The 16,846-nt window shown below is 32.5% G+C and overlaps 1 protein-coding gene across 2 annotated transcripts in view; it reads right to left on the reverse strand.

Moving 5' to 3' along the window:
* Positions 1-3,461: 3,461 nt before the first annotated feature.
* Stim (stromal interaction molecule) overlaps positions 3,462-16,846 on the reverse strand; it is a 96,790-nt gene continuing 83,405 nt past the window's right edge. For both annotated transcript variants that reach the window (XM_088243534.1, XM_088243543.1), the window contains exons 12-16: positions 8,866-8,971; positions 7,141-7,329; positions 5,611-5,765; positions 4,332-4,434; positions 3,462-4,252 (exon numbers count right to left, since the gene is read on the reverse strand). In XM_088243534.1, coding sequence (XP_088099660.1) covers positions 4,021-4,252; positions 4,332-4,434; positions 5,611-5,765; positions 7,141-7,329; positions 8,866-8,971 — 785 coding nt within the window. In that variant the 3' untranslated portion in view covers positions 3,462-4,020. The remainder of the gene's footprint in view (positions 4,253-4,331; positions 4,435-5,610; positions 5,766-7,140; positions 7,330-8,865; positions 8,972-16,846) is intronic.

Raw genomic sequence — 16,846 nt, forward strand, 5'->3', positions numbered from 1 at the left:
ATATAAAATACATTCAGTTCTTCAACATTCATATTACACGCCAGCGTGAATAGTGAACTGACTTCCACTTAATTTATTTTACCAATTTAAAAATAATTTCTTAAAGAATGTCTCGGACGCGACGATGTGAAAAAATATAATATCAAAGTCTCGAGGTTTTAAATAATCTTAGGCGGCTTTAGCGAATGTTTTACCTGCCTTCATTTTTGTTCAAACTATTTTACCTACGGAGCCGAAAGATGGTCATAATCTTATTCACGCTTTTATGTAATATGTATATATTTGTCAATACCGAGCATTTCATTGTGACTCGAGGAAGATAAAGCACAAGAGAATTCTCTTATTTTTATGCTTTGATATAATAAATACATTCTAACTAAGTAGTGGTCTGTAGTTGACACTTGCTCGTAGGAGATTCTAGTTCCTAGATATCGCTAGCTCGAAGCGACAGTGAGATAGACTCGAAATTTCCAATTTCAAAATACACATGCAGATATGTTAATAAATTAAATAAATTAATATTTCAAATAATATAATATGGAAATTAAATAGTTCAATAGTATTCATAATCTACTTCAAATAATTTCATTCATTCAGACCCTTTACACACCTCAAAGTCTGACTATCTCGGAATATATTCTTCGGGGATATCTCACTGTTGCTTCGGGCTAGCGATATATGTATCTACAAACAATAGAAAATAACCTTACAAACAATATTAAATATTGGTGTGATGATTTAAATCTAAGGAATACACGAGAGGAACGAGGTTTTAACATTATTATTGCTGATGTTATTTAAAGTAGAGTACTTAAACAACTATGCAATACTCTGTAAATATGGAGAGCCGAGCCTAGGAAGTACATTATTATATGGATGGAAATAAATTGACAATCACAACATTTTAAATCACCTTTTAAAAATATACATTAATACAACAATAATCGTTCATCACCTTATTGAGTTAGAAAATCAGACAGACAAAAAATTGTACATTAATATTTCGTAGATTTAAAAATACAGTTGACTCTCAATTTATTTGGTGCATGATAAAAATACTTTCTGTTAATCTGACGGAGTGAATTCAATTGTTCAACAAAACAACAATTGTTGAAATATTACGCAAAATTCATAGACAAAATCAATAATCTTTGGGTTCTTGTTTGGTCGACCAGATACGAAAAGATTACCAGTTAAAAGGTGTACAAGTTATATGATGAGGAAGTTTCGACTGTACTGTCTCAGTATAGTAATATAATACATATTAGTACCTTTGAATAACAGCTCGGGATACGTAATGTTTTAAATGAGGCATCAAACCACAATTTGAAAGCATAATATGTAAGTTCGGATAAATTGAAAGCCAAAAGTGTCTAAAAATATACATGCTGATTAGTATTTTGGTGCAATATGTCATACTAGCCTTGCGCGACATTAACTGAGCAGTAATAATGAATAATACTACAGTTATTTTGGTATAAGAAAAAGTTTCTAAAGGTGAATACAAAATAAAATTATAGATTTTTCTACAAATGTTAGTAACGTGCTCTGTAGATTATACAACGAAAAGTCCTAATTTATGTCTAGATTGAATATGTCTTAAAAGGGTAAATGAAATGCGACGATTTAAATTCTTCTTCCTTACGCAGAAAACATAATTATATAATAGAGTCCTCGTTGCATTCACTATAGTTATCACATACAAAGTTTATCATACATTATTTATTATATAAATATTTAATCGATAGACAGTGATACACTCCTGTAATCACAATCTCATATTCTCAAACCTCATTCATCATTTAATAAAGTTTGTAAAAATTAATTACGATAATATTCTAATGTCTTTCGCATAGTTATACGTGGATTAATTTGTCATCGTCAAAAGCTCTGTTAATCCGAAGTCAAGATATGTTTTTGTATTTCAAAAACAGAAGTTTCAACTTATCACATATAAAATTTCATTTAATTTTATCTAAAACATATTAAAAACTATTCAACACATCAGATCTACGATTTTACATAATAAAAATATAATTTTGTATGACAGTTTAATAGTACATTGTGCAGCAAAATTGCTAATGCACTGTACATTTCTATTTCATTGGCACTATTTATTGTGTGAATTATATACACAGGAACCTCATTTTACACGGTGGATATGTTCCACGCAATGCCGTCTAAAAAAAGTATACTAAAAAAATCATGATGGCATATAAGTTTCCTTGTTTAAAAATCAATTTGGGGTTTCAAAAAATTTTTAAATGGTTTACTTTTCATCGTAACTATTGGTGGGTAGAAACACTAGATTATTCAATTTGAGTATTTTATGTCTCAAGATGCTCCAAATTACACACACACACACACCTATACACACATCTATAAAAAGTAAGTTAAGCTGAACGAACCTTTTGAAAACTTCTAAATGTAGGTTATGCAGTGCAGATGAGGAAACACCTACACGTATTCTGTGTGAATGTGATGCTTTGCATCGTAAAAGAAGCCTCATCCTCAAGAGACCAGGGGTTAAACCTGAGGATGTTAAGGAGCTCGCCCCCTACCTAATTTAGCAAAGGGGGAGATTTAGCAAAGTGAGTACTCTCGCCTTTCACACAGTAGCGGGGCTCGGAGGGGGACCTTTATTACAGGTCGCAGTGACGTAAGGAGCTCGCATAGCGCTGACCCCCACCTCTAAGAATAAGATAAACCGTCCAAAATCCATCTTCTTTTCACACATTTTTATTGAATGATTGGTGAGCGGGATAGCGAAATTTTCAGATTGTATTTTTTATTATATGGATTGTTAACATATTACGCACATTTGGAACAATATCACTTTCATCGCTTGAGATATCCAGAGCCTGCGCAATATTTCCATCCAAATAAAAAAAAACAATAGTATATTACTACAATGCATTGTTGAATTAAGGTTCAAAAAATTTAATTATTGTATTTTAAAACCATGTATAAAAGAGGTTCCAGTGTATCTGTAACAATACCATACATTGAATATACAAATCTTACGGGTGTAGTGAAAAAAATTAAAATTAATTTAACCTGTAAAAGAAAAATCAATTTCTAGTAAATATAATATAATGAGGGAGTTCAGTGCTACGGGAAATTGGATATAAAAAATATTTTCTACACACGATAAAAATGAGAACATTTAATTGTACGGTCAAGTTTCTCAAAAATGTATGAAAACATTAATAAAAATTAATTACTTTGAATGACGTCACAAGTTCTTGTGAATCAATTACAGCTTTGGCATGTATTGTGATAGATTTCCGGTTTCCAGAAAGCCATTTTTTAAAAATATTTAGTGTATTTTGATAGCTACTACTTTTAAATGTCAGGACAACTCCACCAACGAGAACTAGTAACTTCACGGGTGGAATAATTTCAAAAGTTAAAAAAATCATAGCGATGAGAATACAATGCATGAAAATATTTTTTAAATATTTTTGGCTTAGTTTGATAATCTATTAACAAATAAAAATAAAAACCACTGAATTTCGTCATTTTTACTAATTTCAAATAAGTACTCCTATGATTACGAGTAATAGTCAAACTTTATGCAATCGGTTTAATTGCATCACATGAAATAAAAATAAGTATAAATTAATACGATTACGCCACTCATACTCGTAAATTTACATGGGACATTCGTCAGGCACTCGATTAGACTTTACATATAAAATCACACATTACGAGGATACAAATAGTACCTTATTTCCTACACATTTTTAATTGGTTATCACGCGAAGGGGAAAATTAAAAATACTTATTTTTAAAAAATAAACAATTGAACTAACAAGAGATGTTTTACTTTTGCAAATCTATCACATACCATAATAAATATCGGTATCCCACACCTTTCATATCATTCACCAACTAACATAGTAATTTATTTATTTAGAAGTAATAATTTGGTTCGCGATTCGCGTATTCGATTAACAAACTTCTCTGCCGCGATAATTTTAAATTACATTTCTTTTTATTACATGCTAGTGTCGAATATCAGGATTGGTTTACGCTCGTCACCTTAGGGACTTTTTTGGCAAAGGGAAAATGTATTTTTCTGCGTCTCGGCCGTATTTCTATATCTCCGGTGTTGGACCGGTTGACGGAGGAGATAGACTTGGCTCCCGAGTCCTGCATCAGGCCGCCGGCGGGTAACGACTGTTCCGAGCTGCTCGAGCCCGTCCCGTCCTCGCTAGCTATAGTTTGTTGACGAGTGAGACCGACCAACCTGACAAAGAAACAGTATTATAATCTCCATAATAAGCGGTGGCAAACATTGCGGATAAAATAAATAAACTTCATGTTACCTATTGTTACTATTATTATTGTTTATGCTAGAAACTAAGCGCTGAAAGTCATCTGTACAGTCGTCTAGCCCCGCCTCGGAGCTCTGCGAGCGGATTATGGAACCTGAGAACAAAACATAATATATCAGATGCAGATCAGGGTATGTTAGAAATTGAAAAACAAATTTTAGGGATTTTTTTATTAATAAATAAATTCATAATAAATTTCAATAAATAAATTTCATAAATGGTACATGTTTTTTTTAAATTCTATACATATCTACTTTTATACATCTAGTAAATGTTATAACTAACTCCAAAAAAAGAGACCAACTCTTGTGCTTGGAGAGTGACTTACACTGTTATAGTTGTTTATTTATTAGAGTTTATATAATTTTAGAATAAGAGTAATGAGAAAAAAACAAAAACATAAAACATAAATATAAACAGAAAATAATAATAAATTCATACTAATTAAAATTTAATGCAGTTTTTACACTTGTTTAAAAAATTTCTTTAAATTTACTTTGAATTTATTAATAGATATTTTAGTTTTTAGTTCATTGGGGAGATTATTGTAATTTTTGACACCTTTGAAGACAAAGCTATTTTGACCATGACTTGTGTGGAATTTAGAGATTTTAATATTATTTTGGTATCTGAGTGACTTATTCATCTCAATTTCGGATCTCGGATTCGATAAATATTTATTTCCATTACTTCAAAACTTGAGACAAATGAAAAAATCATAAAATAGTTCAAGACAAGGCAAAAAATATTGGTTGGAAATAGAAGAATGACCATAAAGTGAAGCATAAGCAATAGACGATAAAACCACAGAAAATGGTGTTTTATTTTTACATATTTATCTCTATAATATGGACTCCGGGCATTAAAAATACATACATCAACACCAAACCCTTATCTGCACCCGATGGTGCAAAGGGCACTGCATTGTTAAATCATTTGTTACGGGAAGGTAAGGTAATCAGTCTTGTGCCTCAGATGCCAGTCCAGGGACAGAGAAATACTTCAGTGTAAAACCACCTTTTAAAACAAACATTTCATGTCAACCCTCCTGGAAATCGAACCGGGACCTCAAACGTGATAGGCAATTATGCCAATCACTACACTATGATGCAAACTTATCTCCACTCCATTATCTTATGGTTCTATTTCACACACAGAACTGTGTTCTTCATCGCCCAGACACATAATAATCCAACTGAATTTACAAGGAGTGCAAATTCACATTTGAATATAATAAATATTATAAAATGATGTGTTCATTGCGCGCTACCTGTTTGTGGGACGTTCCTCCTGGGGGGGGGCTGGGGGGCTCGCACAGTAGCGGGGCGGGCGGGGACGGGGGCCGGCCCCCGAGCCAGCTGCAGCTGGGAGCGACTCTGCGCCCGCCCGCCCACACTGTTCAGCTCCTCGCCTGTCCAGTTTATACTACAAACACAATAGATCTATGCATACTGTCATTTTTAAATTCCAGTATATCGACACCTACCTATAATATCGTAACCCACAAAATGCGATGTGACAGGAGAAGGATTTAAAAATATTTTTGGATCGTATAAGTCTAAATATATAGACTGATTTTTTAAAAAATTATAAATATTTATTTTTGTATCTAATTTTATAAAAGCTGTTTTACAGTTTTTGTAAAAATGCAGATACGATATTATATTGCATGAAATACAACATTTTACATCGGGATTTATTGGAAAAAGATTATGGTATGTATAGCATACGATAATTATTTGATACTTGGAAACGATATAAATAATTAGTGTGAATCCAGTTAAGCCCAAAACTGTCATTGTCATGTCAAATCGTCAAAAATGTAATGAAATATATTAACACTTAACCACTGTCTGAGAGACGTCGGTGCGATTGTTTTTGTGTCGTATCTTTTCTTTATTATCTTGCTTTTTTCTTTTAAACGGGTTTCTTAAATACTGAAGAACTTAGTTATATTAATAAATAATACAAATATATTTTAAAAAACTAAATAATCAGGTTACATTAACACAAAAGTCTCGAGAGACGTAGGTCAGAGAATGAGTAAGTAAATTAACGTCGGCAGTTTTATTTTATTTTATTCAGAAAACATACAGTCATACATAATAAGTATTAAAAACAACAATTTTTTAACATAAAAAGACCAATTTAGTTTCCATAAATTATGCAAAAGATGTAAACATTAAATGTGACAAAAAAATAAATAAATAAGAAATTCAAGTGAGAAAAGAATAATTATTAACATTTGCGTTTTCTATGGAGGTTATCGTTGGTAATAAATTAAAATAATCAAAAATACCGAATGCACACTCTGAGACATCCACGCACACACACACATGAACGTACATATAAAACATACACAAACATATACATTACATGTGGCACATATACATAGCATAAACCACTCAAGATGCACATTCAGCAACTATCCCAAATAATTGACCCCATGAAGAAATTTTCTGTACAAATGCATCAATACTGAGTCTATTATAATTTCTACAGGTACATCTAATGAATGAATTTGAGGTATAATTGTTTTTACAAGTTGGTATATAAAAAAGGGAATTTAATCTGGTTGAGGGTCAATAAGCCAGCATGTTAGACACACAATCAAAAGTCCATAAGATAAATCGTTATTTGTTACTTACGAACAAACACAATTATAATTATATGAATGTAAGAAAATTAGTTGAAATTTGTTTTTGCTATATCTCAAAATGTAAATTTTGGACTTGACTGGATTCACACCCCGACCCGGGAATTGTCAGTAGCACTAACGGGTAATGTGTACTATACATACTTGTCTCCTCCCAAGACGAACTGTATGGGGTCCCTGAGCGCGCTCCTTGCGTCCTCCGCGTCCAGCTGAGTGGACTGCGACCTCGCGTCCCTCAGGTGAGTGCGGTACTGCAGGATCCTCTCCATGTACTGGGTGCGCAGCTCCTGCGCCTTGCGCTCCTCAGCGATACGCTTCTCTTCCAACTGGGCCCTGCAACGAAATACATAGATTCCTATCGCATTCGGGATAAGGGCTTCCGCTTCAAACCACAACTTGACTATTTTACACCAATGAAGAAGTTGTGTGTTTTTGAAAAAAAAAATATTTGTTAGTAGACTATTAAACTAAGCCAAAAAAAAATATTTTTATAAATCATATTATCAGCGCTATGATTTTGAAAGTTTTATATTTCTGAAATAACTCCGCATGTGACGTCAGAGGTTCTTCTCTGTCAGTTCTCAAGATTGGTTAGTTTACGGTAAGTATACCGGATATCCTTCACAGCTCTCATATCATCGGTTGGTCCATATGAACCAGTGATAATGTTTAAAGTAGTGCGTTTTTATAAAAAAAATTTTTTGCACATTTTAAATTTTAAAAAAGAAAGAAATATTAGCGTTCTTATAATAATAAATATTTCAATTTTGGTGACCATTTTCAACGAGTTGTAAACAACTCACTATTAGAAAATGGAAATCGAGTTGGGGTAGAGTGGGGTTCGAACCTCGGACCTCTGATCCGTGAGTCCGCAACACTAGCCACGGGACCACAACCCGATTTTAATAAACTTTGCCGTACAATTTTCACGCGCAAGAAAACATTTTTTGTATCCAATTTCCTGTAGGGCTGAAGTTCCTCATTGAATGTTACAAAAAACTCGGTGAATTGTCATGACACTTAAAAGTAGAACCCCGTAGCTATCAAATTATACAAAATGTTGAAAAGGGGGCTTCCTAGAACCAAAAAAATTATCACAACTCATGTCAATGCTGTAATTGATCGGTTAATTCACAAGAACTTGCGACATCATTCCGTTTTTATTAAAACCATTTTTATGAATTTTTTATACATTTTTGAGAAACTTTTCTGTACAATTAAACGCTCTAATTTTAATTAAAACACTTTTATATCAAATTTCCCGTATCACTGAACTTCCTCATTTGGCAGAAAAATAATCCTTGCGCCTTTGATCAAATATTATGTTTAAGGGAGGAATATTGACAGGGATGTAAATTCTTGCCCTTGTCATAAATTCATATCCTGAGCAGGGGGATGACGATATCCATCTCCAAATCTGTATAGCTGAATAATTTTACGGTATATTAGGCATATCTCAGGCGCATCAAAAGCTTTAAAGATTTCTATAAACGGACTTCTTATTGCTCTATCTTTTATTTTGATAATAATGTTTATTTGATACAAGAAAAAAGTTTACAGTCCACTAGATTATTTTCCCAATTCAACATAATACTTCTTCTTCTCTTCTTTTTCCTCATCCGCTCCTAAGTGGAGCATGCGGACAACACAAGACGCCTCCGGGAGACCCTATCGCTAGTCAGCACCCTCGCCTCCTCTCACGTAAATCCCGCGTCCCTTAGTTCCGCCGATTAAAGCCAAAAGTTCGTCATCGACGGCATTCCAGGACGGCGAGAGCCCGCGGGTGTGAAGAAGAGGCAAGATAGATTAAGGCTCTCCTAAAGTAGTTTACGCAAATTTATAAACAGATAGTGCATAATGTATCAGTACCTGGCTTCCGCTAATTTGAGATCCATGGGATAATGTCTGCCTTCCGGTGGCGGGTCAAGTTCCTCACTTCCGGAAGAGTCTTCCTTCCAGCCGAGGGTGTCTAGTCCTGCGTTCAACAAACACAAAATCAAATCTAATCAATACTAGCGAACTCAGGTTCAGTACAAACTGGATTAGGCCCCGTCCATTAACCGATTGATTGCGAAGCATTAGTTTCATCTCTTCACCGGACTTTGTGGAAATTGAAAACACGGGAAATAAGCAAAATAGTGGAAAGTTCCATAGTAGAAACGCAATTATTGATGAATAAGTTCGAGGTTTGATCGATACGCTACTCCCTTGACCCTTTTCAAAGTGAATGAGATAAAGCTTTCGTACCTTATTTTTTGCATTTTTTTAGCGATGCTCGCAACATTTCTATAGCTTCCTAGTTCAATCAACCCTTCTATAACGGTATTCTTACAATGCGGTTTCCATATAGCGCAAAGCGAAAATCGTGAACAGCCCTCCTATAACGCGTTTGTCGTACAAGACAACATTCCAACAACATAAATGACTTGAAAAGTTTATCTAATGTGTTCATCTGTATGTTATTCAATTGGAAAATACAAATGTCATTTATGTACAATCAAGGAATTCCCTTAAATATAAGAAAACGATAAAGCATCTCCTTTAATTGAGTATAAAGTTGTCTTTAAAAAGGGTTAGGTCAATAATATATGACAGATGAATGAAAAGCATCTAATATATTTTAAATTAAAGTTAGAAACAATTTTTTTAGTTTATAATTTTACTATATGAACTAAACCTACACTCAAATATGCAAAATTACAAATTTTCATTACCATTTGTATTATGTTTCCATACAATTTTATTTATTAAACGTATCCTTCAAAACTTGGACTTAGAGAATGAAGTTTTTATATATGGTATGTATGTAATGCAAAACAAAGTGGTCTGATTTATGTATAATTTCATTATTTCTGAAATTTACTTAGCGTGATTTCTATATAACGCGATACGAATAATCTGAGTTTCTTATAGCGCGGTTTCCATGTAAAGCGGCACTGGTTCTTTTATAACGCGGTATGAATAATCTGATTAGTATTGATTGGGGTTTCATAAAACGCGGTAGGAATTAATCGTGTTATAGGAGGGTTGACTGTATAACATTCGTCCGGCCCCCACCACTCATGCTCCAACACACAAGGCGTCAGTGTCGAAGGCCGCTATTCACGAAGCCGAGTTTGAATTGGTTGAACACCCCTCATATGTACTCGGTGCTACTGGCTATTCCGAAAACTCAAGGAACATTTGCGTGGAAATACATTTTTGGATGACAGAGAGGTCGGACGAATGTTCTACCGGAGAGCTATAGAAATGTTGGAGAATTTCTGGAAAGAGTACATGTAAGTCGAGTCGAAAAAATAGTGGAGTATACCGATAAACTCTTGTAATATGAGTCGCAGTTATAAAGCCCGGCTTTTCCTACTTATGAATATACTATTTTCATTTTACAATATACGCTAATCTGTAGTCATACATAAGGCCAGCAAACATTTTCTCAGTATTTAGTTATTTCACAATAAATAAATAAATTACAAAAATAAATGTATTTTTTTTTATACAATAAGGTCTCTTGTTAAAAATAATATCATTTTTCCTTCCTTATTAGTTTTTAACCATAGTAAAGATATATATATATATTTTTTAATTAAAAAAGAAATATTTAATTTTGAGGGCCACTTTCAAGGAGTTGTAAATAATTCACTATTAGAAAATAGGAATCAAGTTGGGGTAGAGTGGGATTCGAACCACAGACCTTTGGTCCGTGAGTCCGAGACAATAGCCACAGGACCACAACCCGGTTAAAGATAAAATATTAACCCGGTTATTAACAAAGATAAAATATTGTAGTAGGAAACTTTCTGGATCAAAGAATCGCTCGTTTTCTGCATATTTTAATGTTTAATTATCACCACTATGCGCAGCAAAAATTTGAAAAAAATCTATTAAAATAAAACATCTTTTGTTCCAAAGCTGGTTTTTGCATATTTAGTTGGGCAACTTCCGCATATTATCATCGGCTGATATTCTATTGTGTGAGAGACAAAGTGAATACTGTTCAAAAGAAGGAAAAGACTAGTTAAAAATAAACCGAATACATACTCGTGTGTAAGAACGAAAGCAAAAATCGTTAGCTAAACATTAGCAAACACAAAAATTATGGTTAATTTTACATGTCCTTTTCCCTCTGTTTGTCCCTTACAGCGAAGATATTATTTTTTTGCTATAAATGGCTCTATAAACTTTCAGAATTGAGACCCAAAATAAATTTAATTGCCTAAAAATAGCATCCTGTTATTTTTCCACCACCATTTTACCTTCACCCGCTTAAACTGAAATGTCCGACAGTTTGAAATGTTAGAAGCGGTTTTATATATTACGTTGAATTATAGTAGTTAGAAGCGTCGGGTTGTTGGATTAGTAAAACACTAAAAGGAAAAGCGAAAATTGTGATGCAATGGTACTTACATAGACACGGGTTATCTTAATAATTATTGTTTACTATTGATTTTCCAGTCGAGAGAGATCTCGGGTTCGATTCCCGACAATGTTGACATTTGGCATTTATTAAAAGGCAATATTTCCGAAGCGTAAGATCTCTTGCATCTTGCCTCCGTGTAACAAAATATGCACTGCGATAGATGTAGCAATTGAGTGCAAAAAGGGATGATGATTATTGATTTTAATCAAGTTTTTGTTACAATACTAGAAGGTATATAAAATGATTAATATAATTAGTTGAATTTCTTTTATATTTCATTTTTTGAGTAATTATTATCAAATAAATTATGTAAATATGTTAAATCCAGACAATTTTTGTCATATAATGCACCAGGATGGCATATTGTTTCCTTTTATATGAATATTTCAAGTGTCCTGTTGTTTTGTAAAATTTAACAAAGAAAAATTGTCAGAAGAGAAAAAAGTTAGAAATTCCCAATACAATAAATTCATTTAATTTTAATAACCTAATAATATTTTGATATCATCTATCTTTTAAACTAAACGTGAGTTCCGGCATATTTTTTCTTACAGAAAAATCACTGGTTTAATCTGTCATCAATATTTTAAGAACCTATTAGAAATTAATAATGAGTAGTATTATGATTGTGGAATTTTAAATCTACAATTTAAATTAATAATTTGTTAAAAAAAACCTACTGCAGACAGAATTAGTTCCTAGAATTATTATCATTATTATATTAATTTTAAGCGAGCAGCTTAAAGCTGATATGCTTAAATCTATTTTAATGAAAGTTAGCTGTTTGCGCACTTTAGTCTTTCCAAAACAAATCTAGTCCAATTTTGAACCCATTCAGATCCGTTTTTGTGGCAGCTTATTCCAACCATCAACAACCCTATTGCTCGGGAAATACTTCCGTGGATTTAGATTGAATCTGGTTTTCTCCAGCCTGAGACTTTAGCTTCAAAGACGAACATCTCGTTTTAGCTTGAACACGGATCCAAATTTGGGCAGCTATAGTGAGTGACTGTTGAGTATCTTTTATGACTATCAGCTCACCCCTTTCTCGCCGTTCCTGCAGCATAGTGAGACTGAGAGTTTTTAGTCTTTCCAACAAGACGGTATCTTAACAAAATAGGGATTGCACATTTGAAACTCATATTTGAAAGTTGGTCTGATATAGGTTTTGTATATTTTTAGTAGCATATTCGGTGTTATATATGAGAAGGCTTCTTTTATCAAGTAAATAATTGAAATTGATTTTTTGTTATGTTTAGTATGTGACATTCCCATTTTAAATCATCTGTTTTTGTTATTCAGAGGTCTTTTAGTTGTTTCACAGCTTTCAAATCTACACCATTTAGACTTTATATAAGCTTGGGGTTTTTTGAGCCGATACGAAGAACTGTAGATTTATTCACATCGAGTGTAAAAAGTCATTTCTTGAAGATGTTTGTAATATATACACAATTCGTTTTTCAACTAAAAATATGCATGGAAAACATTATGTCAAACCTTTTTAGTTTTAAGTTTTTATGAATCCCATTTTGTTTGAAATATATTTACAAAAATTTTATTGTTCCTCCATCCGTTGTTTTAGTACATAATATTTATGTAAACAGTTTAAAATGACTAATATTCTGAAACTTTAAAATATGAAAACATCCTTCGACAGTCAAAAGTCCGCTATGTTAAAGTTAGTTAAGCTTGGCTGGAGTCAAGCTTTCAGCGCATTTTCAAATTATTAAAATTGTCATATCAAAGTTAGCATAATCAAATAAATACTGTAGGAACTGATATCATTATCGAAGGGTTGATTTTATACTCTACACCACAAAAGAATACAAGTTGTATTTATATCTTGCATCGAATGTTTTTATATGCCAACATAAAATAGAGCAAGATAATTTGGAATGAGAACTCGGTACTCGGTAACTTGCCTGCATTAATATATTGCCACCTCGTGTCATAACTAAACTGATGCTGATTAAAATATCCAACTGACAATTTAAGGGGACCAGAAAGGTTTCAACGGCCAAAAACTGGGTGAGATTCGAATGACGATTGTGGACGAACAAATAAACATAAACAAATTTTATTTTTTGTGCATTCTTGATGAACAAAACAAGCTTAAAAATTTCCAAAAACATTAATACTTGGGAGGTATATTTATATCTAAAGGCAACCGCGCAACTCGCGAACTGCTTTCTTCTTGCCGCGATCCGGGTGAACGAGTTTAAGTTTTTTATTTTATTAGCGCCATTTTGTTGGTGATATTTTTCTCTATTCGAATGAACCTAAATTTTATAAAGAATCGTCAAAATTAGAGCAATGGCGGCCAAGAAACAAAAACTTGTTATTTGTGGTTAAAACGGTATTAAAAAATATTTTTTATATGCAGACATTGGTTTAGTTTATGTAATACAGATAAAGATTTATCGTTGATTTAAAAAAAAATCAAGTCGATATCTTTAGCCATTCTAAAAACTAGCGGAAAATTATGTTTTACGAAAAACGCAATCAAACTTTTGAAACAGGATTACGGGCACTATGCCGGCCATGCACGGCCTTACATTTTTGGCTCTCCTAAACTTTAAATTTTGCGAATACTGAAGTTTTTTGGGCCAAAATGTTCTTAAAAGATTGAATTAACCGATTATGTATAAAACCAAATATCGAATTTTTGAAACTTCAAACCTTTCTGGTCCCCTTGAGAGTGTCAAAATACAACAAGACACCAAATTTTATCGCACATATGTCGATATTAGGGAGCAATATATTAATGTTCTAGAGCACATGTGGACAACCCCCGGCCCGCAGAAATGTGGAGTTTTGATCATACCAAAATTCGTTCATACACTCAAAACATCTAACTAGATGAATAATATTTCAGCGAGCTTGGGGTGATTATTCCCCAAATGGTTTATAATAAATTACCCATTATTATTTTCATCAAAATATACTATGTCATATTCAATAGTAATAATATACACACAAACATTTTTTATCCGCATGATTTTTAGTTGCGGGGATAATAGGGAAATATGGCTTTTTTAAACAATTTTAAATTAATAAGATTCTATGAATTACTGTTGAGTAAAAAATTTTTTTTTACTTATAAATATTTTTAAATTCCGGCAAAAATAGTTCATTGCATTAGCCACGCCCCTAATATGTCATGATTCGGTTAGATTTCGAACTTTGTCACGAATCTTGATTTCACAATTGTCAAGGCCAAACATGTCACGTTTTTGTTAAGACATCTTTTTTAACAATTTTATTTTTTAAATCTTGTATGAAAACATTTCTCCGTAATATCCAAATTGATTTTGAAAATATAATTAATTTTTATAAATCCATTTAACATGTTTTTAACGATATTTGTAGTATGTGATATTTCCCTATTTTATGCGTATGGTTAATTTTTAATTAAATCCATTGAATTGTGGACAAATTTGCATAGGAACATTTTATTCTCTGAAAGCAGATTTTTAAAAAATATTTTGAATGAAATACATACACAATAATGTCCTAAATTGTGTATCACAGCCGACAATGTGACGCTCATAACTGAAGCGAAGGCATAACTTATAATCACAAGGGAGGGGGATGATGGGAGAGAGAGTGGGGTACAAATAAAAACACATCCAGGATTGCAATAAAACTTCCCAGGAACATGAGGGCCGCGGGCCATTTCATATGGTGCAGTGACCGTCAGTCTATGTATCATTACTGCGAGAGGCAAGCCAAAGCCGAAGACAAAGTGAGAAGGGACAGAGTAAAGACGACTAGCTGTTAAAATCTATCAAACATACTCAAGAAGTATGTTATGTGTTTTCGATGTAGCTTATCAAAACTAGGAAGATGCAGGTAGTTTCCACAAATATGAGTAAATGTATAATTTGTGTTGATTTTGCGCTGGCGTCTCTCGGAATGGAACCCCGGCGTAAAACGACGCTTACCTGTAGTATGTTTGTATATCAAAAGAGAGTAGAAAAGAGTAAAAATCGACACTAAAATAGATTTTTATGTTGGCAACACCAAAAAGTGGCTTGTTTTGTAATCGGTTAACAAGGTCACAATGTTCTATTCAATTCTGTTGTTTTCAAAGTGTTACCATTAGAGAAAAACTCTCATTAAGACCCTCAATTGATTTCTATTATTTTTACACAGACTATAAATGTTTCAACGAGTCGAAGTGAACAAATATGTATTTGTGTATGTATATGAAATTCAAAATATTAATTAAATTGTCGTCGCAAGCATCACTGTAAAACAGCTTGTCTTGCTCCCGCTTATTTGTTATTTTAAGTAAAAAAAGAGACAACAGGTTTATTTGTCGATGTTGACAGATGATGCGATGTTTTATGAAACATCAACGATAGAAACAAACAACTCGCAGTATAACAATCCAGAAAATATAAGTGTAATAAGTAATATGTACCTCAGATATAGTTTAAAAAATAGGTATTCGGTTATAATTATTACAATAAATTTGTGGAGTTCGAAGTATACATATTTTAAAACAACATCGGATAGGAGATTAATTTACGTAACTGTAAAGTTATTCAAAATTTGTCTACATGAATTGGAGAAGCTAGGATCTACTTTACAGATAGATAATATAGAGTAAAGTATGCGAGAGAGTTGTTAGTTACGGCAGTGTGGATAACTAGTGATTCTGAGACGTATTTTGAGAAGTTCCAAGTCGACAGAAGTGAACAGAAAATGAGTCCAGTCCCCAGAAAGCTTTACAACAAAACCATTTCATAGCAGTCAACAGATTTTTAATAATCTTGTAATAAAACAAAGATTTCGTAAAATACCCAACCAAGTAACACAACATTTTATATCTACATACTTAAATAGAAATATAATAAATAAAAAATATATAAAATTCATGCAATTTATAAAATACAAGTCATCTTACAAGAGGATGCGATCAATTTTGCTAAAACTACAAAATTAACATGATGTTTGATAGATAGAGCATCATACTGTAAAAATGTTTCATTGAAGGCTGAAATTTGGTATACATATTTTTATATATGAGGGTATTAGAAGCAAATCTTAGAAATCCCCAACTAAAAACGGAAAATTAGTTATTGATGCCAAAATAAACTATACATAAAAACCTACCTACCTAAATAATAGCATAATTCAAAACCATCTCTAAACCTTGCAAAAACAGATTTCAATTATACTTGACACCGCAAACTTGGCATTCTCTAGCAAGTTTTGCACAAATATCTCGGTAACTACTCCTTCAATGGAGATTTCTAAGTTTGCTTCTAATACTCTATATTTGTTTATTAAAATTATTTCAAGTACAAAATAAAAGAATTACAAACACAAACAAAAAATCTTAATAGCCTTATTAAAGAGCTTGTATATAGTAACTACAAAAATATCAGATATTTTTTTTATTTAGGATAATTTATTTAGCGCAGT

Source organism: Micrasema longulum, unplaced genomic scaffold, assembly GCF_059751315.1.
Source record: "Micrasema longulum isolate JH-2025_06_02 unplaced genomic scaffold, ASM5975131v1 h1tg000023l, whole genome shotgun sequence".
Classification (NCBI taxonomy): domain Eukaryota; kingdom Metazoa; phylum Arthropoda; class Insecta; order Trichoptera; family Brachycentridae; genus Micrasema; species Micrasema longulum.